This window comes from Pteropus vampyrus, unplaced genomic scaffold, assembly GCF_000151845.1.
Source record: "Pteropus vampyrus isolate Shadow unplaced genomic scaffold, Pvam_2.0 Scaffold1, whole genome shotgun sequence".
Classification (NCBI taxonomy): domain Eukaryota; kingdom Metazoa; phylum Chordata; class Mammalia; order Chiroptera; family Pteropodidae; genus Pteropus; species Pteropus vampyrus.
In genome coordinates, this window is record NW_011888782.1 from 1,465,748 (window position 1) to 1,491,310 (window position 25,563).

At 37.6% G+C, this 25,563-nt stretch overlaps 1 protein-coding gene across 1 annotated transcript in view; it reads left to right on the top strand.

Annotated features, from left to right (window-relative positions):
* The window catches only part of ACAD11 (acyl-CoA dehydrogenase family member 11), a 66,219-nt gene extending 48,043 nt beyond the window's left edge, over positions 1 to 18,176 (top strand). Inside the window, exons 14-20 of the mRNA XM_011367213.2 lie at positions 3,176 to 3,242; positions 3,854 to 3,939; positions 5,673 to 5,744; positions 6,625 to 6,779; positions 15,267 to 15,383; positions 16,233 to 16,342; positions 17,290 to 18,176. Coding sequence (XP_011365515.1) covers positions 3,176 to 3,242; positions 3,854 to 3,939; positions 5,673 to 5,744; positions 6,625 to 6,779; positions 15,267 to 15,383; positions 16,233 to 16,342; positions 17,290 to 17,422 — 740 coding nt within the window. The 3' untranslated portion in view covers positions 17,423 to 18,176. The remainder of the gene's footprint in view (positions 1 to 3,175; positions 3,243 to 3,853; positions 3,940 to 5,672; positions 5,745 to 6,624; positions 6,780 to 15,266; positions 15,384 to 16,232; positions 16,343 to 17,289) is intronic.
* Positions 18,177 to 25,563: the final 7,387 nt, after the last annotated feature.

Consider the following 25,563-nt stretch of genomic DNA (forward strand, 5'->3'; position numbering starts at 1 on the left):
CACAAGCACATATCCGAAGATAGATTCTTCTTGCTAGTCAATGGCTCTTTTTATCTGAAGACTTTTTTTTTCAGTTTTAGAAACTTTTCTTCTACAAGTCATTGATAAATTCTTCCCTTTATTTATCTCTTTATTGGACCCCTTTTCTGATGTTGGACTTGACGTTTTTGCTCTAAGTGTCTCTATCATTGCTTTCCTATTTTCAGTCTCTGACTTTTTCCTTTGCTTATGGAACTCTTCCTGATTTGATTTTTAGCACTTCTATTAAACTTTGTCTTAGCAGCCATAGATAAATCTCTAAGAGTTTTTACTTGTTCTCTGTTCCTGTTTCATAGCATCCTTTATTGGTTTAACGGCTACAATACATTTGGCTCTCTCAGATTACATTACCTAGAGTTTTTGTTGTTGGGTTTAGCTCAATTTTGTTTTAGGTTCTCTCTGTTTCTTTTTTTTTATTATGTTCCTCTATGGTCCATTTTACAGTTGATTTTGGTCAGTCATTCTCTTTAATGCTGTGGGTTCAGAGCCTTGTTTTTCTGTCCAGGTTTAAGAGAAAAAGAAGGGTAGCTGGTTTTCTTCATTATTAACATGGCTTTTCCAGCCATGTTTTTCTTCTGAGTAGGAATTCTGTAAGGAAAATTGGTGGAACAGGGCTGGGACTCACTCTGGAGTTAGCTGATGGGAAGCTTAGCTTTTAAGTCTCAGAATGACTTCGTTCAGGTTTTTTTGTAACACACCATATGTACTTTTCTCCTCAGGTTGTCAAATACCTGCCTATAAGTGCCACCTGGTACATTTTCCCACTTATAAATCTTGGATTAATTCCCTCTTTCGAAGCCTCACTTCTCAGTCACACCTGATTCTGGGGCCAGAGCCCTGTCCCTTTGCAGATCTTTATGTCATTTCCTAGACTCTGACTTCTCTGCCTATTTCATTAGTTAACTTGCCTCTGTCTGTTTCCTACATAGTTATTGAACTCGCTTATCTGTTGGTGACCACCAGCACCCCCAATCCTATGCCTCACCTTCTCTACTTTTCTGTTATGGTTATGCCTTCATTATACCTTTATGTTTTTATATTAATGGGATTTTAGGAGTAATGTGAGTCAAAAACACATCTCTGCCATCTTGAATCTCTCCAAGTTGGGTTTAGAAAAGCTATCAATTCAGTTTCTATTCTGAATTCTAGCAAATTCTAGATTGTTTCCATTGTATAGTTTTCTCTGTTTATTTGGTATTTTCTCAAATAGACTGAAAATACTACAAGAGCTATAGTTGTACTTTCTGTTTCATTTGTTTCTTCCATAGAGCCAGAGATTCCAACCGTATGGAGTTTCAAAATTTCAAATATAAGTGCTGGGGTTTAAAGTAGACCCCTTCTTTCTAACTTTACTCTTCAATTTTATCCTCTCTCCTGTTCATTTTTTTTCTTTTTTCTTTTCTTTCTTTCTTTTTCTTTTTCTTTTTTTTTTTACCTCTTCTTCCCTTGCTCTGTTTCTTGCCTAATCATCTTTTCTTATAGCACTGCTTCTTCACTGTGTCCTTTATCCAATTCCCTCTCAATCTATAGAGTTAAAGTCCTCTCTTTCCTCTGGGCCCTGCTCTCCTTTACTCTTCATGTTCACTATTATGTGAGCTGTTCCCAGACATTTCAGTGTACCACCCATATTTTCTCCTTCATATCTCTGCTACACATTTAGATCTCCTAGGAATACTCTTTGAACAGTTCTGAGACTCGACAATGTCCAGCTCATGATCAGTCTTGCTTCATCCCTACTCCCATTACTTTCTTCCTCATATTATTTTGAAATAAATCCCAGATGTCACATCATTTCCTTCAGATATTTTAGTATGTATCACAATAAGAGCTATTTTCAAAATGTAACCACAATACCATTAGCACACATAAAATCACTTAATATTATTACATATCCAGTAAACATTCACAATGTAATTATTTCAAAATTATTAATATTTTAGTTATTGAATTAGGATCCAAATGAGGTCTAAAAATTGCAAGTGGTTGATATGTTTTTTTAAGTATGTTTTAATCTGTAAGCTCTCTTTTTTCTTTTTATTGCAATTTAATTATTTAAGAAACTGGATTATTTGTCTCAAATTTCCCACTGTCTGGATTTTGCCGATTACATCTCTGCATTGTCTTTTCATATGTTCCATGGAGTTTATCCTTTTAACTCCTGGGATTTTGTGGCATTCTTCAAGTATCTGACATAATTCCTAACATTTCTTATTGAATCTTTATATAATTTCAAACCTTTTGACAGCACTTTTTATAAGAAGTCTGATAATTTAAGACTTTGTACAGACATGTTAAACTCAGTCTGACCCAGTTGTTTATGGTTTTGTAATTAGAAAGCCAGTTAAATGGTAGTTTCCTTGAGGGCCCAGGTTCTTAAACTTACTGGTGACAATGAAATGTGTTTGTTTGTTTTCCAGTAAGACCTCTTTGGGAAATTGCCATAGACCTCTGAACTGTGATAAAATAAAAGTTTGCGTTAAAATGAGAATAACTATATTTTTAAATTTCCAACCCTTAATAAATAAATGAGAACCTAGGCTTACTGAAGATGGACTTAGAGCCTCATATATGTTTATAGCTCCAAGAAAAGCATTGTCAGCTGCTCCACAGTATAGCTAGGGCAAACACTGTCTGAATAGGTAGTGAGAGACTTAAACAGACTCTCCCTTACCCAACTCCATTGCTGGGAAAATTAGGTTTTTCTCAGCTACTGGTTGAGGAGTAAGTATGAATTTTAATAACTTCTTGTCCATGTGTCAGAAAATATGAGGTCTAAACAGGAGAAAATACAGCAGAATTTCACAACCTTTCTGCCATATTGACATCTGAAATGGTATGAATGGGAGAGCTGTCACTTTGCCTTAAGGGTTACAGCTTTTTCATGGCTTCTTGTTATTTTTGTGCAGCAGTTTTCATTGAGGAGTCCATTGTTGGCCTTGCCTAGTCATTTTTCTTAAGTTATGTAGTTTTGTCCATAAGCATTATTTTTATTTAATAAATTAAGGTTTTCTTTCCTTTTTTTTTTTTTTTTTTTTTGCCAGAGATAAACGTGGAAGGATTAGAACTTTTAGGATACAATGTCAGACTAAAAATGTCCTTTTATGATGTATTCTGCTCATTTTACCCTTGGTTTTAGGAGCTGGGAACCCAAAGTGCAAAATTGCAGTTGTTTTCGGAAGAACTAAAACCAGCTTTACAGACAGGTAATAAAACAATTGTGATTGAGAAATCTATGTAGGAATAAGAGTCTTTCTTTCCACTTAATTTACTTAAAATGTACCATTTGGGCTCACAAATCATAATATGATATTAAATGTCACATATTTATACTTCATAATTTTGCTAAAAGATATATTTAGGAATCATTTTAAGGAGTTTTGCTATACGTTCTTCAGTGTGGAATTTCCTATATTAAAAGTGATGCTGAATGCTCAGTTTTTTGGATCAGATTATAAGACATAGAAATTTTCAGAACTGTCTCTAAGTAATTGATATTTAGATCAAAGGTAGTTATTCTGAAAAATGTTTAGTATTGTATTTCAGTTCTCACTGTTGAGCAATGAGAAGCCCCAATCAAATAACTTAATTATTTTCAAATCCTTATCATTCCAGATCACAGCCTGCATCTGACTGTGCTTGATGTATGTTTTTTAGACCCCATTCCAGACATCATTACTTACATGATTACATGATAACAACAACAAAAAGACAATTGTGACCACCTAACATCCTAACATTTGTGACCACCTAACATCCTAACATTTATTTTTCCACTTAGCAAACTTCTCCTAACATCTGTTTTCCTTTTGACCAGATACAAACAACACAGCGTAATTCTTGTTCCTATCGACACACCTGGAGTAGAAATAATAAGGCCTTTGTCGATTTTTGGCTACATAGGTAAGTACTCAATCAACATGACCGTTCAGGAAGACTAGCACATGTAGTAATACTGAAGGGAACAGATAGCATTTTAGTGTATGAGATGTGTCTCAGAAATCTTTTGGCCCTGACAACCATCTTAATATAAATGCCAGTGTTCAGAATATGGCAAATAAAAAGAGGTTGTGTGGGATTCTACTTCTTTTTTTTTTTTTTACTTTTGGAAAAGGGGAGATTATATTCAAGGAATAGCAGCTCTGACCACCAGTCTTCTCTCTGCCATCCAGGAGGATGGATTAATGAAATATATATAGAAAAATTAAATCTAGGTAATCTGCAATAAAATTTATCCTAGCATCAGAAAGTTTAGCTTTGGTGGAATTTCCAAGAAGCAAGGATACTTTTATTTCCTGCCACTCACCTCAAGCTAACGTCCACTGTTTGCTTTCTACTCAGGTCATCAATCAGCAAGTATTTACTGAATGCCGAGCACTGTTCTCAATGCTTAGAATAAATTAGTGAAAAAAATAGACTAAGATCTCTGCCCTCAAATAGTTTGCATGCTGGGGGGGAGGAGGTAGGAAATAACTACAGACATGTAAGTATGGAAATTAAATAGCATGGTGATTATACAGCAGGTGTTCATGCTATGAAAAAGTATATTGAACTTCGGTTCTGTGATGACTCTGACTTTCTCTTTATCATTGAATATGGCTAATGAAAAAGTTCAAGTAGCAGATGTAAGACTTGCAGTTTTGTAGAACATTTGACATCATCACCCTCTGTAGAATGTAGCTGTGGAATGTACTCACAGGTTAAGTGTTGGCAAGATGGGAATGAACAAGCTCACTGGAGCAAACTGTGCGTGAGGAAGCAGACCAACAGCCTGAATGACCCCAAAAATGGGCTTGTAATATAGGTTGGCTGCAAATACTCTCCATCGCAGAGCCTATCTTTGAATTTTCAGTATGACAAATTCACTAGCACCTCTCCAACTCCCTATGCCCAAGGCCAAAAGAAACAGTGTGGAGAAGGTTGATTATTAATGTCTAATCTGACAGGAAAAGGGTGGAGAGTTAGCATGAGCTTATCTCCAGAACTTGGCAGGAGCAGGGGTTCTGTAAAGACAAAGTGTGAATATGTTCCCAGTTTCAGTCAAATGCCAATATTTTCAAGAGGCAAACACATAGCGAACAAGCCTAGATTGGGAGTAAACCAGTCTGTGCTTTATCTCTAATGCTGAGGCTGCTCTGTCCCTTTGAGCAGCCTCTTAGCATCATCAGGCATTAGTTTCCATAATGATAAAATAAGAAACTTGAATTACATTAGTCACTTTCAATTTTTGAAAGATTGGAACCTTTTTTTATTTTTTTCTTCCCAAGCAAAATTTTCTTTGGAAGCTTGTATAAAAATTTTCAAAGAAGAAGCAATAATAAAACTATAACAAAATAGTCTGGTTGGTGCTGCGAGGCCGTCTTCCCTTTTAGCAGCTCTACGACTTTAGAGAATGAGTCCAAAAACCTCTGGATCAAATGATTTCTAAAATCTCTTCTAACTTGAACACTTGATGGGTTTTCTGGACTAAGGGATGCTGGAGGTTCAGAGCTCAGATCTACCTAGGAATGTCTGTGACATATGAGGCTTTTAAATCCCACTTTCTTTGAGTAATTATACTTCAGTAGATTAATTATATGTGACTATATTTTAATCAACTCATTTTGCTCTTTAAAATTTTATTTCCTATTTGATAGATCATTTGCATGGAGGACATTTTGAGATCCATTTTAATCAAGTGCGAGTTCCTGCCACCAATTTAATACTAGGTGAGATAAATTTGTAAAAATGATTCCCCAGTATTGTGTATTAAAATATTTTCAAGCCTAAATATGGAAAAGATATGAAATCTACCTTAATTTAGATACTTTCCCATCTCACTCCATTTACAAGAGAACATTTTTCTATTTGGTGGATTTTCTTACATGAAACAATGTTTTATTAAAGTATTTGATTGTGGTTTTGTATCACATCAGTTGAAAACATAGCTAAATACAAAAATTACACGATTCAGAGCAACATACTTTTTCCTAAAATATGACCTTCAGGCCTCTTCTTGTTTTAAGAAAACCTTGATACTTTTTGAATTCAAGTCTTATATATATGTTGGAAACATATATTACTTTGAATACTACATACCTGGAATGACACCACCCTCCTGCTTGTTGGAACCCTTACCCAAGCATCAGAGAACATCTCAAATGACACCTCTTTTTTTGTGTTTCTTATCCCATCCACTGAGCAAGCCCCTGATGCTTGCCAGGAGCTAAGTTTACAGTCTCTCCCTCCTTTGCTTTTCTTTGTCCTCCTTATCCCTTATCCCTAGCATCTTTGTCCCCTCTTCTTGATTCTAAACTAGTGTAGGGACTGTCTAATCTACCTTCTTAACCATTGCAGCACTAATAAATAGCTTATGCCTAGTAGGTACTTAGAGATAGTTCTTAAATTTGATCAAAAGATTTAATGACTTATGGTGGTTTAAAAAACAGAAAGCGAAAATTCCATAAATGTATAATGAACCTGATTATAGAACTTTTTTCCTATCGGAATGCCATTTTTATTGAAGGTAGCTCTTCACTTTGTCCGGATTTGTGTAAAGAAAAAAAATCTTGGGCGGTGGCCACTTTCATGTTCTTTTCTTTCTCACAGGTGAAGGAAGAGGATTCGAAATTGCCCAAGGCCGCCTTGGGCCTGCCAGAGTCCACCACTGTATGAGAGCAGTAGGTTTGGCAGAACGCGTTTTGCAGATCATGTGTGAACAGGCAACACAAAGGGTGGCCTTTAAGAAGAAACTGTATTCACATGTAAGGATGATTATTTATTTCAATTTATCATAGCCCAATGCACTACACTAACCTTGAACCAAAACAGCATTACTTGGTCAGAGAGAGATTTCCTGTTCATAAACAAGGTGATTCTTTTCCACAAAGTATATTTATGTCTGTATTTAAATATAGTCTGCTGAAAGAGATATATCTGCAAGATTAAGTAACTCCAAAAGGGCTTCTACACTTCAGCATACAGAGTGTGCACAATTCCTTCAACTTTCTCTGACTTTCATTCTCTAGAGAATCTGAACACTAGCACTCTGTGTGGAAACAAGAGGGCTGTCAGAAGAAGAGGGATTTGCTTTGTTTTTTGGCTTTCTGGAAGGAATTCCAGATAGGTAAGTGTAGAGATATAGGAAAACAGCCTAAAACTCAGTGAAAAGAGAGATCTAAATATAGAATGGACTACTTCAGGAGGAAGCAAGTTCCTTGTCACTGTAGAAATGAAAGTAGACATGGGACCAGCATTTGGTGGGATGTTCATGATTTTTTGAATCCTCATCTATAAATTATTTATGACTGAGTCTGTTGTTTACAAAGCACAATAAACAGTGTGGGCAATATAATCAAAACTAGAGAATATTTTCAAGAGGGAAGAAGTCATCATTTCAGACTTCCTTGGAAAATTTTTTAAGAGAAGTGAAATATTCCAATCATCCCCCCCAAACCCTCTCTAACTTCTAAGAAGACAAGAAAAATTAGTTTTAAATATTTAATACTTACAGTTGCTAACATGTTAGTGTTGGGGCAAACCTGTGGTGATAAAATTGTATTTGTGTTTGCTGGACATGTACATTTAGTGCATTGGTCCCCTTGTAAAGTACATTAGTGACCATCTTATAAAATTTTGCAGCATGTTTTTTTATCTTAAATTTCTATAGGCTATGTTTGTTTTTTTGTGACATATTATTTAGCCCTATCTACGATTTAGTTGTAACATTGTTTTAATGGAAAAATACAGCTTGCTCTATGACATATACCTGGGAAGAATTCGTGGGGAAGCCCTTTTTAGTACATAGTGAAGGCAAAGTTTCAGCTGCTTCATGGGCACTGTGAGAGGAGGTAAGAAGGTGTGAATTTGGGTGGCCGTGGATACAGTTCTACGTGGCTACTGGAGTAGATGCTAAAGGACTGCTCATGGCAGTTCAACTATCACTTCTTACACTTTTCTCTTTTCAAGATTGCATCCAACCCCTGGAGTAGGGTGAAGGGAGGACACAGAAAGGTTGATGGACAGGCATCTTGAACACACGAAAGCACTCTGCTCAAGAGCTGCTTTCGTGAGATTTTTTAATACTACACTAGAGGAAAATTTCCCTCCCGCTTTCTAAAGTTAATCTATCAAGCAGAACAAGCCTGGGCTTTTCAAAATATGATTCCCTTTACTGGAAACTTCCTGTATTTGGCACAAAGAAAATGATCTGACAGAAGTAAAAGAGATGTGTGAGCATGTCATAAACAAAAATCTGGGCCAGCTTTTCCCCTCCCTCCCCGCCCCAACGCCCAATTTGTGAAAGTAACATTCCTTTTCCCTGAATTTGGAGACTCCTTCCAGCTGCTAAAGCTAATATTCCAGGCACTAAAGCTAAAAGTTCTATATCATAGATCAGTCTTAATAAATAATCTGGCAGTCCCTTAGAGCACTCAGTTTCTACGCACTGAATGCTTTTCAGCGACCCTAGGGTCTGTAAAAACCCAGCTGAAAAGTTTCCTTGATTCTAAAGCTAAGAAGTAAATGCATTTTGAGTCTGTTCATGAAGTTATAATCGCCTAGTTCCATCAAAAAATACTAACCACTGGCGGCTTGTTTGAAGTTGTTAATTCAGAGCCTTGTTTCAAACTCTAGGGCAGAGCCATCTAATAGAAATATATTGTGAGGCACAAATGCAATTTAAAATTTTCTAGTACTACATTTTTAAAAAGTAAAAAGAAATAGATGAAATTGACTTTAATACCTTTTATTTAGTCCAATAGATCCAAAATGTTATCATTTCAACATGAAATCAATATAAAAATATTAAGGTATTTTAACATTTTTTAATACTGATTCATCTAAATTGGGTGTATATGTCCATTATAGTACATATTAGTACATTAGTACATTATAGTACATTTAGTACATTATAGTATATCTATAGTACATCTCAGTACAGACTAAGTATATTTCAAATGCTCAATAGCCGCATGTGATTAGTGGCTAGCACACTGAACATCACAGTGGTAGGGAAACTGAGCAAGTATCCACTGTTGAAGAAATGTACTAGAACAACATGACCAAGCATAAAAATGGCTGTGGAAGGTTAACAATATGGTTCGATCAGAGCATTGTAATTGTCTGCTAGTCAAATTTATCCTTAACAAATATTATTCTCCACTATAAACACCAGTTCTGTGGTTAGAATTGGGAACCAAGAAAACTTAGTACAGCCAACTGGAAGCATTTGCTCTGTCTCCTGAGTTTGTGTTGAATTCTAAATGCTTGGTTGCTTGTGAGATTTATGGTAGGTTTGGTCTCCATATTCTCCCATTTTAAGCCCTGCCGCACTGCCCCGTTCTCTTCCAAGTTCTGACCAACTGAGAAAGGAAACTGTTTAGTCAAATGAGAAGCAAATACCAGTCTTTTCGATTTTTTATTTTGAGATCATTGTATATTCACATGCATATATGAGATGATACAGAGCAATCCCTTCTGCCCTTTACTCAGTTTCCCCCAATGATGACATCCTCCCAAATTATAGTACAACATCAAAACCGGGATGTTGTCACTGTTACAGAACATTCCTGTCACAAGCATCCCTCATGTTGTCCTTTTATAACCCACTTCACCCTCATCCCCACCCCAAGAACCCCTGGCAATATTTAATCTGTTCATTTTTATAAGTTTATCATATCAAGAATGATATCATACAGTATGTAAACTTTGAGGATTGGTTTTTCACTCAGCATAATTTTTCAGAGATTCATCTAGATTGTTTCAACAGCTGACTCCTTTTTATTGCTGAATAGTATTCCTTGGTATGGATTACCGCAGTTTAACTATTTACCTATTGAAGGCTACATCGGTTGTTTCCGGTTTGGAGCTGTTACACATAAAGCTGCTATAAACATTCGTGTATAGGTTTTTATGTGAACATAAGTCTTTTTTTCTCTACGATAAATGTCCAAGAATACGATTGCTGGATCATATGGTAGTTGTATGTTTAGTTTAAGAAACCACCAAATTCTTTTCCGGAATGGCTTTACTAGTTTTCATTTTCACCAACTGTGTATGAGTTATCGTTTCTCCACATCCCCACGAGCATATAGTGTTGTCAATATTTACTTTAGCCATCTGCTAGGTTTATAGTATTAATCTCATTTAGTTTTAACTTATATTTTCCTAATGGCTGACATCTTTTCATGTGTTATTTGCCATCTTATGTCCTCTTCAGTTCATGTCTTATGACCATGTTCTACCCGGATTACATTTTTACCGTTGAGCTGTGAGAGTTCTTCATATATTCTAGATAATATCCATGGCCAAATATGTGATCTGCAAATATTTTCTCCCACTCTGTAGCTTTTCATTCTTTTAAAAGAGTCTTTCACAGAGTAAAAAGTATTTCATTTTGATTAGCTTCAATTTGTCAATTTTCTTTTTATGAATCATGTTTTTAGTGTCAAGTCTAAGAATGCTTTGCCTAGCCCTATTCCTGAAGATTTTCTTGCCTATGACGTCCAACTGCTTCAGCACCATTTGTTGAAAGGGCCGTCCTTCCTTAATTGAATCATTTTCACACCTTTCTCAAAAATCAGTCAGGCATATTTGCGTGGGTCTGTTTCTGGGTTCTCTGTTCTGTCCTCTCAATCTACATTTGTCTCTCTGCCAACACCACACAGTTTTGATTACTATAGTTATATAATTAATCTTAAAATCAGGATGATTGATTCATGTCACTTTATTATTTCAAAAATTTTTTAGCTATTCTAGTTCCTTGGCCTTTCCATATAAATTTTAGAATAATCTTGTTGTTATCTGCAAAACAATTTGCTGGAATTTTTATAAGCATTGTGTTAAACTGGGAAGAACCGACATCTTTACTGTGTTGTGTTTTCTAATCCACGAGCATAGTATGCCTCTCTATTTATTCAGCCTTTCTTTGATTTATTATCTATATGAAGCTTTCAACAAACGAGTCCTATACATGTTATATTTACATACAAATATTTACATACAAATATGAATGATTATAAATGATAGTGCTTATAATTTTACTGTCTATGCGTTCATTATCTGTATGTAAAAATATAATTGGTTTTTGTATGTTTATATTGTATCCTGCGACTTTGCTGAGCTCACTTATTCTAGTTTTTCTTCATAAATTGGGGTTTTATATAGACAGTTATGCCATCTGCAAAAAAGGGAAGTTTTCTTTCTTTCTTTCTTTCTGTATATAGGTATATATACATTTTATTTCCTTTTCATGCCTCATTGCACTGGCTAGAATCCCCAGCACTATGTAGAATACAAGTGGTGAGAGCAAATATCTTGGCCTTGTTCCCAGTCTTAGGGGAACATTAAATATGATGTTAGTTGTAGGTTTTTGGTAGATATTCTTTGTCAAGTTGAGTTCCCCCTATAACTAGTGTTCTGAGAGTTTTTTTATAATGAATGAAGATTGTGTTATCAAATGATTTTTCTGCATTGATTTATATAACCATGTGATTTTTTTCTTCTTTAGCCTGTTAATATGGTGGAGTACATTAATTGATTTTCAGATACCATACCAACTTTGTATCCTTGGAATAAATCCCACTTTCTCGTGGTGTGTGATTCTTTTTATAAATTGCTGAGTTCTACTGCATAGTAATTTGTTAAGGATTTTTTCATGTGTATTCATGAGGAATATTGGTTAGTAGTTTTGTACTGTATCTGGTTTTGGTGTCGGGGTGATATTGACTTTACAAAATGATTTTTTTACTATATTTTAATTTTTTTTTCCAATTACAATTGACATTTAATATTATGTTTCAGGTATACAGTATATAACTTACAAAGTGATCCCCCCAAAAAGTCTTACACCCCCCTAGCACCGTGCGTAGTTATTACAATATTACCCTATGTTGTACTTTATATCCCTGAGACTATTTTGTAACTGCCAATTGTAATTCTTACTGCCTTTACTCAGTCCCCCAACCCTCCTCCCACATCGCAGCCGATCAGTCTGTTCTCTGTATCTGTGAGTCTGTTTCTGTTTTGTTTGTTCATTTATTTTGTTTTTTAGATTCTACATATAAGTAAAATCATTTGGTATTTGTCTTTGTCTGACTTATTTCGCTTAGCATAGTACCCTCTAGGTCCATCCATGTTGTCTCAAAAGGTAAGATTTCATTTTTTTTATGACTAATATTCCATCGTATATATGAACCAAATTTCTTTATCCAGTTGTCTCCTGATGGACACTTAGGTTGTTTCCATAACTTGGCTATTGCAAATACTGCGGCAATGAACATACGGATGCATATAACTTTTCGATTAATGTTTTAGATTTCTTCATAAATACTCAGAAGTGGAATTGCTGGGTCATGTGGTAGTTCTACTTTTAATTTTTTGAGGAACCTCCATACTGTTTTCCATACTAGCAGCACCAATTTGCAATCCTACTAACAGTGCATGGGGATTCTCTTTTATCCACATCCTCATCACTTTTTGTTTGCTGATTTATCGATAGCCATTCTGACTCGTGTGAGATGATAATCTCATTGTGGTTTTAATTGGCATTTCTCTGATGATTAGTGATGCTGATCATCTTTCTCATGTGTCTGTATGTCTTCTTTGGAGAAATGTCTATTCAGTTCCCCTGCCCAATTTTTAATCGGATTGTTTAAGGGTTTTTTGTTTGTTTGTTTGTTTGTTTGTTTGTTTGTTTGTTTGTTTTGGTGTTAAGTTGTATGAGTTCTTTATATATATTGGTCATTAACCCCTGCATCACTGGTGAATATCTCCTCCTATTCAGTAGGTTGTCTTTTCATTTTGTTGATGGTTTCCTTTGCTGTGCAAAACCTTTTTATTGATATACTCCCATTTGTTTAGTTTTTCTTTTGTTTCCCTTGCCCAAGGAGACATATCCAAATATATATATATATATTACTATATTACTATATTACTAATATATATATATATATTACTAAGAGTGATGTCAAAGAGTTTATTGCCTATGTTTCCTTCAAGGAGTTTTACGGTTTCAGGTTTTACATTTAAGTCTTTAAAGTCTTTAAACAATTTTAAATTTGTTCTTGTATGAAGTATAGGAAAGTGGTCTAGTTTCATTTTTTTTGTATGTATCTGTTCAGTTTTCTCAATACCATTTATGGAAGAGACTGTCTTTACCCCATTTATACTCTTGCCTCTTTTGTCTTAGAGTAATTGACCGTATAGGCATGGGTTTATTTCTGGGCTCTCTATTCTGTTCCATTGATCTCTGTGTCTATTTTTATGCCAGTACCATGCTGTTTTGATTACAATAGCCTTGTGCCTGATACCTCCAACTTTGTTGTTCTTTCTTAAGATTGCTTTGGCTATATGGGATCTTTTGTGGTTCATATAAATTTTAGGATTATTTGTTCTAGTTCTGTGGAAAATGCCATTGGTAATTTGATAGGGATTGTACTGAATCTGTAGATTCTTTGGGTAGTATGGACATTTTAACAATGTTGATTCTTCCTATCCATGAGCACCGTATAGCCTTCCATTTTTTTGATTTCTTTCTTCATTGTCTTATAGTTTTCCAGATCTTTTACCTCGTGGGTTAAATTTATTCCTGTGTGTTTTATTCTTTTTGATGAAATTGTAAGTGGGATTGTTTTCTTAATTTCTCTTAAGGATAGTTTCTTATCGGTGTACAAAAATACAACCTATTTCTGAATGCTAATTTTGTATCCTGCTACTTTACTGCATTCATTTATTAGTTCTAATAGTTTTTTGGTACAGTCTTTAGGGTACTCAATATATTGTATCATGTAATCTGCAACTACTGACAGTTTTACTTCTTCCTTTCCAAGTTGGATGCCTTTTAGTTGTTTTTCTTGTTTGAATGCTGTGGGTAGGATTTCCAATACTATATTTAATAAAAGTGGTTAAAGTGGACATCTTTATCTTGTTCATGATGTTAAGAAAAAGCTTTCAGCTTTTCACCATTGTGTATGATATTATCTGTGGATGTGCCATATATGGCCTTTATTATGTTAAGGTATGTTCCCTCTATCCCCACTTTGCTGAGAGTTTTAATCATAAATGGTTGTTGGATTTTGTCAAACGCTTTTCCTGCATTTCTTGACATGATCATATGATTTTTATCCTTCATTTTGTTTATGTGGTGTATCACATTAATTGATTTGTAGATATTGAACCAATTTTGCATCTCAGGAAAAAAAATGCCACTTGATCATGGTGTATTGCAGAATTTGGTTTGCTAATATTTTGTTGAGGAGTTTTACATCTATATTCACCAGAGATATTAGGATGTATAAATCTATTTTAGCTGGCTTTCTGAGACACCATTCTGTTCTAAGATGGGGTTACACTACCTCATTGCTGCCAGGCAGAGGAAGAAGTCCAAGTTCCTATTCAACTTCCACTGATACCTGAAAAGAAGAGTGCATTCTTATTGCCTGGTGAGATGGAAATCCAGGATCCCCATATGGTCTCTACTGACACCACAGGGAGAATGTAGCTTATTGCTGGACTAGCTCTTCACTTGGCATTCTCTGATCCCACTCTGGCAGGGGCGTTGAGGTACCTCATTACAGCACTGATGAGGGTAGAAATCTATGCTGGCATGAATAGGAAAAGGGCCAAAGTTTTTCTATGATGTTGGCTTGGGTAGGGTCATTATTCTATAGAAGCTTTCTGTCTTGCTAGGCTGCCCCTACACAATCCATTAGCTAAAGAGAGCAGGCTTTTGTCGGGGCTAATTTTTTGTTTGATTGTTGTCTGTGCTCATTGGCATTTCTAGGTTGCTGGCATCTTCAGCTTTAAGTCTGGGATATATGAGGCAAAAAGAAAACCCAGGGAAGTCACCACCAAATTGTTCTTTTAGTCTGCAAATCCCTAGCAGGTCTGCATTCTCTGCAGCTTTCAGAGTCTTCTTAGGTTTGTGTAATAAATAATATCCAGGTTTTTAGTTGTACTTAGCAAGAGGAATAGGGGAAAGTGCATCTCTTCCACTTTCCTGGAAGTCATTCAAAGTACCATTATCTTAATCTGTGCAGGTACTCTACAAATCACACGCGGAGCTCTGGGAGACGCCGGGTGAGAGGATGGGCCTGGAGCTGAGGCTGGAGTGGCATCTCCTCACTTCGGATCTGAGCCTTGGGACCCACGCACGCAGACATGTGTAGTTTTCACTAAACTACAAAGCTGTGTTACATGACCCGGGACACCAGCTTATCCCTTCCTATTTGCTGTTTTTTGTTACTCTGCAGGAGGTTGTGGCTCACTGGATTGCTGAAAGCCGCATTGCCATTGAAGAGATCCGCTTGTTGACCTTGAAAGCTGCCCACAGCATTGACACTCTGGGCGTTGCTGGCGCTAGGAAGGAGGTGAGGCCCCTTGGACCACTGCCTGCGAAGCCTTCTCCAGTTTCTCTACTCACTGGGTATTTCAGGTCTCGTGGTGCCTTCCTAGCACTCAGAATTTCTATGTGCTTCTATGTGATTTTGGTTTAAAGCTTATAAATGTATAGCACTTGCTAGTTTTCCTTTCACTGAGCTGCTTTGCGAATGATTTTCAGGATGCCAAATATCTTCATTTTTGAGATACAGCAAGTGAGATTAGGGAAATCCTAGACTTTATACAAACCTGGTATTGTACTCAGTGTGTCACTTTCTGCTAGCCTTGTGACATTGGGCCAAGTAACCTTTCTGCCTAGGGTTCTAGTGGAGTGACCAAGATAATATAGAATGCACAGCACTGTGCTGACACATAGCAAATGTATCATAAAAGGTACCTCTTGCCCCTTGCCATTTTATGTTTCTGGCTTATATGGAATAAGAACATGATCATTTAATTCTAAAAGCTATTAAAATTGCTTAGAGAAAACTGATCAGTGAAGACTCTTGAACTCTTTTTATGACCCCCTAAGATGATGAATGTAATTTATCAGCTGCCTGAAATTCTTTTGGAAATAGGAAAATTATAAATAAATTAATAGAATGTGATTTGGAAGAGATATCTCTTTCCAGAAGGTCCATATTAACTGAAATATGGCAATTAGCTGCATTACAGCGGATGTCTTTGTTGGCTTTCATCAGAGATCCTGTTTTTGTGGTGAACGCATGTGGGAAAGTTCCCTTGTTTCATTTCACAAAGAAAATACAGATTATATCAAATTCTGCCACATTGTGTATTATTGAAGAAAGGAACATTCTTTTGGTACCTTGCTTTTGTAGATCGCAATGATTAAAGTGGCTACTCCCCGGGCCGTCTGCAGAATTACTGACCAGGCCATCCAGGTGTGTGGAGGTGCAGGTGTTTCCCAGGATTACCCTCTGGCTCACGTGTGAGTAGCTGCCATGTAATAACTATCTAAATGTGATAGGCTTGGAGTTAAAAATCTGCAGATGCCTTGACACTAAGAAGAAAATAAAGATACCAACTTACATTAAAGTATAAATTGAAGGCCAAATAAAGGTCTAGTTATATGCAGATTTTCAGCTGCATGGAATATCGGTGCCCTAACCCCCATGTTGTTCAAGGGTCAACTGTAGTATAGGTACTTTAGTATAGAGCCCAGTACCAATAGATAGTTGCTCTTATGATTACAATTACCATTTCATTCAATTATGTTAACTTTTACACTGGGTTCCCGGGTAGAAGAAATAACATGGGGAACCAGGAAGAAGAGGAGACAGAGATGGCCACAAGGAACCCAGAGCCAGGGTTAGGTATGTACTTAGGATGATCTCAGCCCATTTTGCAGCAGTGCATGTCAATGACCATCTCATGTCTGGATTCTGGTTGCTAGGAGTCAAGAAGGAAAACTGTCCATGCCCATTACCTCACAGTCACAATGCCACCGTCTCTATCACACTGGAGGTGATGGAGGTGGGCCCCATCAATCTTTCACCTGAAGAAAGAACTAAATATATAGTACTATATAATTATAGTATATAAGTATTATATATTTATACTTCACTGCTTGTGGCTTACCTAAGAGATCTCTTAGCTCTAGCAACTCCTAGTAACCTATAGCAAATCAAGACTGAGATTAAGCCCACTGCACGGTGCCCTTTAAGAGTCCACTTTCCAAGGTGAGAATTTTTTAAATGGCATTTCAGTTGTCCTTGGGCTTTTTCCTTGATTTGCTCTGTGCTCTCTTTTTCTTATCACTGCCTTGGCGAGATTTCAAAAATTAATAGTTTTGGCTTAGAATCAGAATGACTGACGTTAACGTATCATGTTTCTCTCTGATAACTCCTGCCATCCGTGTTCTTTCTGTTTTTCTAGGTATGCCCTAATGCGAGCTTTGCGCATAGCAGATGGGCCTGACGAAGTCCACCTCTCAACAATCGTAAAGCTGGAGCTTGCAGACCAAGCCAGAAGCTTGAGGGCCACACGTCTGACACAGTCTCACCTTTAGACAGACTTCATGAGCATTGGAGTCTCATTCTATTTTTGCAGCAATTTGAGCATCTATTTTGATCAGTGGGTTTTATAATTTCAAGGGTCACACGGGTTTAAGTTAAATACATTCCATAGCTGTTGTCATTCAGTCTAATATCTAAGTATTTATGATTTTTTAAACACTAAACTAGTAAAGATAATAAATTGGAGAGCTAAAGCATAGTCATAAAAATATTTTCACTTTTTAATTCTCATGAATTGTTCCATTTAAATAAATACTCAAGGAATATTTAATCATTACTTTGTAAAAAAAATAGAGTGGGATCTCCTTTTTAACATTGATTTTAGGGGTTGGTTTAACACGTTGCAGTTATGTTTTCATTGGAGGAAGATGCATGACTGGGTCATTTTAGAATTCAAATATTAAGTGTCTTCATAATTCAACAGCATTTATACAAAAATCTGAATGCAGTTTAAAGTTTACTAGAAAATATGGCATATTATGAGAAAATGTAATTAAGAAAAAGTTTAATAATCTATATGTTCATGAGACAGTGGATAGTTTAAGATAGAAGAAAGTTATTTAATTTTGAAAAGAGATTGATATTCTCAACTCAATCACTGGAAAACTTTTAAGTATGCTTGGCATAACTTGGGTATGTGAATTGACTTTCAAATGTAAATTTTATGAAATTTAAATACAGAGCAAGTATTCTGAATGAAAATTTAAGCATCTCAATTAAGAAATAAAGTATAAAATACACACCAAATTTTGAAGACTTAGTTATGAAAAGAATATTTTTATTAATATTTACTTTATTAATACTTTTAAAATATTGATTACATGTTGAAATAAAATTTGGATATTTTGAATTAAATGAAATATATAATTAATTTTACTTATTTCTTGTTACCTTTTTAGTGTGGATGCCATTGGAATAATAACTGGTAAATTTAAATTTTCAAATAAGAGTATTTTTATTTCTAAAAACGATAAAAAACGTTTTATTAGAAACCATACATATCATATAAATTTATTAAGGTCATGAGATTATTTCAACCATTATTTAAATGTCGTCTTGGAATGGGGATGGGGAGCAGACATTTGACAAAGACCTGGGTTCTGATTCCTTGTATGTCATTTGGCCCAGTTAAACATTTGCCTTTGAGCCCTTAACCTCTCTGCACCTCATTTTTCTTTCTAAACATTGGGATTAACTTTTAAACCTAGAGAACCCTTACCTACTGAGGGTTGGTTGTGACACTCACTGGAGCCACATAGAAGCACCTTGATTTTTGTGAACCACAATATTGTACTTTATAAGGTATTCTTATTTAAAGTGAACAAAATCTTATAACCCAACCAATTTAACCCTATTACTAGTTTTAAAAGTTGTGACTTAGAAGAAATCAGGTTGTTTCTGGACAATTAGAATTAAAGGTTATATCTGATACTTATTTTTGTGATAATTATTCTGCCTTTGAGGAAAACTGGCTAAAACTGGTGGTTGTTTCAATTCATCTATTTTTATCTGTGTCTGTCATATACACAGCCATCCCTAAGGCAAGTCACTCCATGTGGTCCATTTCTACTTCTCTCCTCCGCCCTTAATTTATTCAGATAAAATGGGTTGATGGCTAATACCACCCAGGTGAAGAGCCATAGTAAGGGTTGTTTTGAAAGGGAAAATTCTAATCTCCAAAGGATAAAATAAGATTGAGAGCCTTAGGCTCCGTCACATGAACGACTGGACTGACTGTAGGCCACTCGCAGCCATCTCTGGGATCTCCTCAGGCTGTCAGGGCTGTCAGCAGACGTGGCTTACGCGGCAGCCCACCAGGGACAGTCAGTCAGGTTCGCCATGCTTTCGAAACCACATGGTTTTAAAATAAGAAGTTGCCCTTTATAATACCTACATGGCGGGAAGGAAGGAAGGCGAGAACTCACCAGTGAGGGCTTTTTCCACCAAGAACTCTCCAAGATGTACGTGTGGTCAGCAGCAGGGAGAGCTGTCCAACAGGAAGTTACCAAGTGCTTCCGCACAAAGCAGTCATGGAAGGCGTGGCACTGCTTTTCCAGGGGGTTCTCTTTGGTAGTGGACATTTTAACCTTTGAGAATACATAATAGAAAAGTCAACTGATCATGGAGGAACCGATTTCCTCATCAACCTGTGGTTCTTTACAAAGGCTTCCCCGAGATCTACATCACCCAGCTCTTCCCACAACTACGGCCTACTTAGACCTCTTGGCCTGCTCACGTTCCGTCCACGAGAACTGAAGTGGGTGAAAGCAGCAAAGTCCAAGAGCAGCATTAGGTACTTTCATAGGTTACGTTAGGCTTGCGAATAACACTTTTCTCACTCTTTAAGCTACAACAGTCTGAGAAGTTCAGAAGGTAGATACTTCTTATCCAGGCTTCTGAAGGGATTCAAATTAATGAAGATCCTAAATAAAGGATGTTATAGATGTTCTATTTAAGAAAATGTTTTCTGTGAACAAATGCTCTTTCAATAGAGCCAGGTAGCCTTGGCCAGGCTTCGCTTCTTCACTGGCACTTCATAATCCCTCCCCAAAGAAGTAAAAGGGGTGCAAACCAATCAGTGGACCTACTGTTAGCCCATGGGACAGCGTTTGTCTGTGGCATGTATTTCTTCATTTCTTTTGCCTGGATTACTGTTGCAGTCTCCTCACTGGGTTTCTAGTCTTTCCTCACAGCAGCCAGCATGACCCTTTCAAAGTGTTGCAGTGGTTTCCGTCTCATAATAAAATCCACAGTCCTTGCCTTGACTGACAGAGTTTGCCATCTGAGCGTGTCCCTGACACTTCTCTGAGCTCATCCCCCTGGCTCACTCCCTCCATCATGGCTTCCTGGCTCCCGTTCCAACAGTCAATCATACTCAGGTTTGGTTCTCACTGGTTTTGCTACCTGAAAAGATCTACCCTAAGATTTCCAGAAGCCTACTCAAAGGTCACCTTATCAAAGTGTCCTTTCTTGACCACTTGTTCTAAACTAGCACCACATGCTTCATCATTCTCCACCTCTTTACCTGCCATTCTTTTTTTTTTCATAGCAGTTACCATTTGACATATGCCTTATCTACTTATTTATGGTCTGTCTTCTCACTAGAGTGTAAGCCCCACTTTTCCCTTCTACAGTCACTTATTTCACTTTTTTTGTGTGTAGTGAGGGTCTCCTCAGTCCCTGGAGCATGTCTGAGCTCTAGTATGCACTCAATAGAAGTACGAATGAATGAATGAATGATGATCATGGATGGTCTCCTGATCCCTGATTTGCATTTGGTGAGATGACAAAGCATTTATTTATAGGTCTACGAAGAGAACAGAGCAGAAAGCCTGAGACCCAGCCGCTGAAGAGATGGGACCGTAGACCTAGAATGGGGTACAAATAGCTGGAGAAAACTGGGGCTCAGACAGGACATCAGTGCCCCAGCAGCAAGGGGTGCACAGCAGTTTGAACAAATCAGTTGATGAGATAGTTTGAGTATTTAACAATCCAGGAGAATGCATATTTACTTTTGTAAATTTTTCTGATGTCTAATCCAATCTAATCAGTCAGAGTGCTATAATGGGCTCTAGGTACAAAGAGAAGTCAGATGCCTAAGAAAAATAAAACCACTCTTGGTGATTGTTGGAATTTTCCAATTTTCCAAATAAACAGGATTCTGGGAAGTGTCCTCACTTAACTCAAGGCAGACAAAGAACACCTAGGGTTTATGATCGTGCCACAATATTTTTATTTCCCTTTTTTTTTTTCAGTATCTCTTTCTCATTGGGGTGACTGAGTTTATCCTGAAAATCCTTGTACATCCTAGTGTCAGAGTGTGGTTGCTATAAGCTCTGTGAAAAAAGATCTTTCCTCTGCTTCATCTTCACCCAAAAATATGTGAACAAACAAAGGGTGATTATCTGGAGTGGTCCCTCTCTCAGGACACCCTAAGTAAGTATTGGTCAAATGGAGAACGGCTGTGGACAGGGTCTCCAGAAGGCCTTCACCAGCACTCCTGAGCCTGTTGGGTTGATGGCTAATACCACCCAGGTGAAGAGCCATGTTTCACTTTTTAAATGGGTGACTGCAGATGCCTCCTCTCCCCAGCACCTTACCTCTCTGCCTGCAATTTCCACCATTCTTTTTCCTTACTCCATACCAGCCACGTTGGCCTTCTGCTGTTCCTCTAATACCAGATTTTTTTTTTTTAAGTTAGAAACCATATTTATTGTTTCCTATTAAAACAAGGCATTCTTATGGGGAAAAAAAAGTGCCAGAAAAAGGCTTCCTGGATTTTCTCACGGAGTCTATCGATTCAAACCTTTCCTCACTGTGAAGATGGGAGAGCCCTCCCCCTCGTCCTGGAAAATTAGGCTACTCTAGTTTGACTTTTGGTTATTTGCATGAATAAAAAAAAAATCAAAACCCAATTGTTAACGGGCTGTCCTTAGGCACATATGCCCAGTCCACTTGGACAGACAGAGTGGGCCTTAGATCCACATCCTCATGTGTATTCAGGATTAAAAGTACCCTGGAAATCAGGTGGGCGTTCCTAACTAGGGAACCGAGGAAGTCCCCAGCTCTTGGTCAGCTGGTTCAAATGACACAGAGCCTCCAGTGAGAGGTTGATTCCCTTTCCAGCAAGGATCATTTGGGGTCCAGTAGGATAGCCTTCCAGCCATGGTGGCATCTGGTCTCCTGAGATCTCTCAAACTGACAAGAGTGGATTCACGTTTCAAAATGGCACACCAAAGCATACACGGTAGAGCGTGTCATTACGACAACAGACTCACCAAGTCCACGAGCAGAGCGGACCTCAACATCCTCCTCCCCGTGGTCCTGCCCCCTGCTCCTCAGTGGCCACTCCCAGCATCCAGAAGCTTTGAGTAGCCCTCGGCCTCAGAAGTTAGAGGTGGCCTAATTAAGCAACTTCACGGCAACTCTGAGGCCAAAGTCCTACCTCAGGGTCTTTACACTTGCTTTTCTGTTTGCTAGAAAACTCCCCTCCCCCCACTTCATATTCTCAAGGCTTGCTCCTTTCCTGCAAATATAACATACTAAGGGTTCCTTCTGTGATCGCCCCAACTAAATTTCTATGCCTTTTCAACACACGCATACAAACGTTCCTTATCCCCTTCCCTGGTTTGGTTTTCTTCTTAGAACTTTCAGCAGGAAACATACTCTATATTCTCTTTCATTTGGCTTATTATCCCCTCTCCCCCACTAAAAAGTATACTTTAGCAGAGAGGTGTTTTTGTCTATTTTGCTCACTGCTATATCCTTAGTGTCTAGTACAATACCTAGAGTGTAAATAATTGGTGCTCAATAAATATTTGTTGAGTGCATGAATGGAATTCCTCCAGCTGAAGGGCAGGGATCCCAGGAAGTTTGCTTAACATCTGTATCAGAAATATGGCAGCATAGGCTCATGTTTACTCACTAGTCATGCAGATGCTTACAAGTAGGCCTAAAGCCATACTTCACAACCCTGGCTGAGCATCACACTCTTCAAGGAGCTTGATACAGACTCAGCTGTTTCTGCCAGTGCCCCAGTCCCAGCCCTGATGTGACTTTGATGGTAACAAGATATACCAGGGATTCTAATGAAATAAAGGGTCGAGGGTAGAGACTCACTTCCTGGCAAATCATGATGAGGTCTGTTAGGATGTTTGATTGCAAACACCAGGAAGAGACAGGCTAATGTGAGCAAAAAGGAATCCGTTAGGTAGAATTAGAAGACTAAGGCAGTGGTCCCCAACCATTTTGGCATCAGGGACCGGAGCTCCTATGAGAATCTAATGCCTGATGATCTGAGGTGGAGCTGAGGCGGTGATGCTAACGCTGGAGAGCTTTGCTAGCTCGCTCACCTGCCGCTCACTTCCTACTGTGTGGCCTGGTTCCTAACAGGCAATGGACCAGTACCGGTCTACAGCTCGGGGGTTGAGGACCCCTAGACTAAGGAAGTCTGGAATATCTCACCAAGACACAGGTAGAGAGAGTGACTCCTGCAGTTGCTTACCTCCCTTTGACCTGCCCACCAGTTCTCTGTCCTTGCCTTGCTTGCCCAGGCTCTCAGGAGAATTTGGTTGGCCAAACTCAGATTATAGATCCACCCCAGCCTGTCCTGGAACAGGAAGAGCGAAGAGAAATATAAGCAAGCCACATGAGTGATTTTATAATTTCTAGTGTCACATTAAAAAAAAGTAAAAAGCAACATGTGGAGTTAATTTTAACAATGTATTTTATTTAACCTAATATATCCAAATATTATCATTTCAACATGTACCCAACATAAAAAAGTATCAATAAGATATTTTACAGGTTCTCTCCAAAATCCAGAGTATATTTTACATTTATAACGTGTCTTAATTTGGAAGCTGAATTTTCAATGGAAATACTTGAACTGTAAGAAGTTAATTGTATGTACATAAAATTTAGTTGAAAAAGTAGATTCACTTACTCAAATTGTTTCGAACATACTTAATTTTTCAAAAACTGAATTGAGCATCAGTTTTAAATTTAAATAAGTTAACTAAAGTTAAAGCAACCTAGGTGCCCATCCATAGAGTGGATAAAGATGTCATGGTACGTGTATGCAACGGAATATTACTCAGCTATTTAAAAAATGAAATCTTACCATTTGCAATGACATGGATGGACCTAAAGGGTGTTATGGCGGGTGAAATAAGTCAGAAAAAGATGAACGTATGATTTCACTTATATGCAGAGTCTCAGGAACAAAAGAAATGAGCAAACTAAATGAAAACAGACTCACAGAGAACACACTGGTGATTGCTAGAGGGAGGGAGGTTGGGGGACGTGGTAAAAAAGGTGAAGATGAAGAAGTACAAATTAGAAATTACGAAACAGTCACGGGGATACAGAGTACAGCATAGGGCATACGGTCAATATGATTGTAATGGTTGTGATGCCAGATGGGTGCTAGATCACTTCATGGATTGTATAAATGTCTAACTTTTTAAAATTTAAAATAAAATATAGATAAACAAATATTCTGTTCCTAGATACATTTTAAGTTCTCGATAGTTACATGTGGCCAGTGGCTACTATATCAGATGGCACAGCTCTGTCCCTTTAGCTTCAACAGTTTGAGAGGTCACCAGGATTCCTTCCCGCCAAAATCACATTCAATGGGGAAAGGACTTGAGCATTATTAGAAATGGAGAATGGGTGCTGAGCAGTCAAAACAACTGTCTACTATGGTGTCTAAAGGAAGATAGTGATTTTATATCTTCCATGTTTTTGTCTAGTGAAGGAAAAAAGTTAAGTTCGGTGTATTTTCTGTATTTGAGGAAAAAAAAAAAACCCACTCAGCACGACAAGGAACTGCTAAGCATTTCTAGTTTACCAAAGATCCTGTGGTATAACCAATTCCTAAAAAATTATTTGTGGGATAACCGGTGTTTGCTCGGGGCGGTTAGGGTTTCCAAGTGGAAACAAAGGTTGGCTCCAATATGTTGGTTAGAAGGGTATAAACTCAGCCTCTTAAGGTTACACAACTGATCTGTGAGCCAGAGTCCTTCCAGCTTGGTGGGAATTAATAATGATCTTGTCATAGAGAATGGAGACATTTTTTACAAAATTCAAAACTACGATCATCAGTTATTCTTTCCCAACCCATCTTCTGCAAAATTGTTTATGATGAAATTTTTGGCTTTGGAGGAAATGGCCCATGAATGGCTTGCTTGCTGCATTTCATTCCATTTAGTCCATTAGAACTCCTATGTTTGTCTCCAAGATGCTAAATGAACTTTTCACTATACAGGACTAAGCCCTGAATCAGGCCGGAGGGATGGCCTTCTCGGAGGCAGATGCTCCACACCTAGAATAAGCACCCCTTCTCTGGAGAGCTGAGAAGCAAATGTGACTCCCTTCACTGCCTGCTCTCATGGGTGATCATGGCTGCTGCTTTGCAGGCCAGATCAATATAGGCCTGTTGAACTTGGCTGCCTACCTTCCTTCTTTGGTTGAAGTTAGTTTTAAATTCTAAACCCAGTTGAAACCCTTTTGCAAGAAAGAAGTCTCCTTCTAACTCTTCCAGACACCAGACTAAAATCCGAAGGGGTAAAAATTTGACAGGAAAACCATTCTATGCTGTGTTCCTCACATACTAGGTTAATGATTTTCT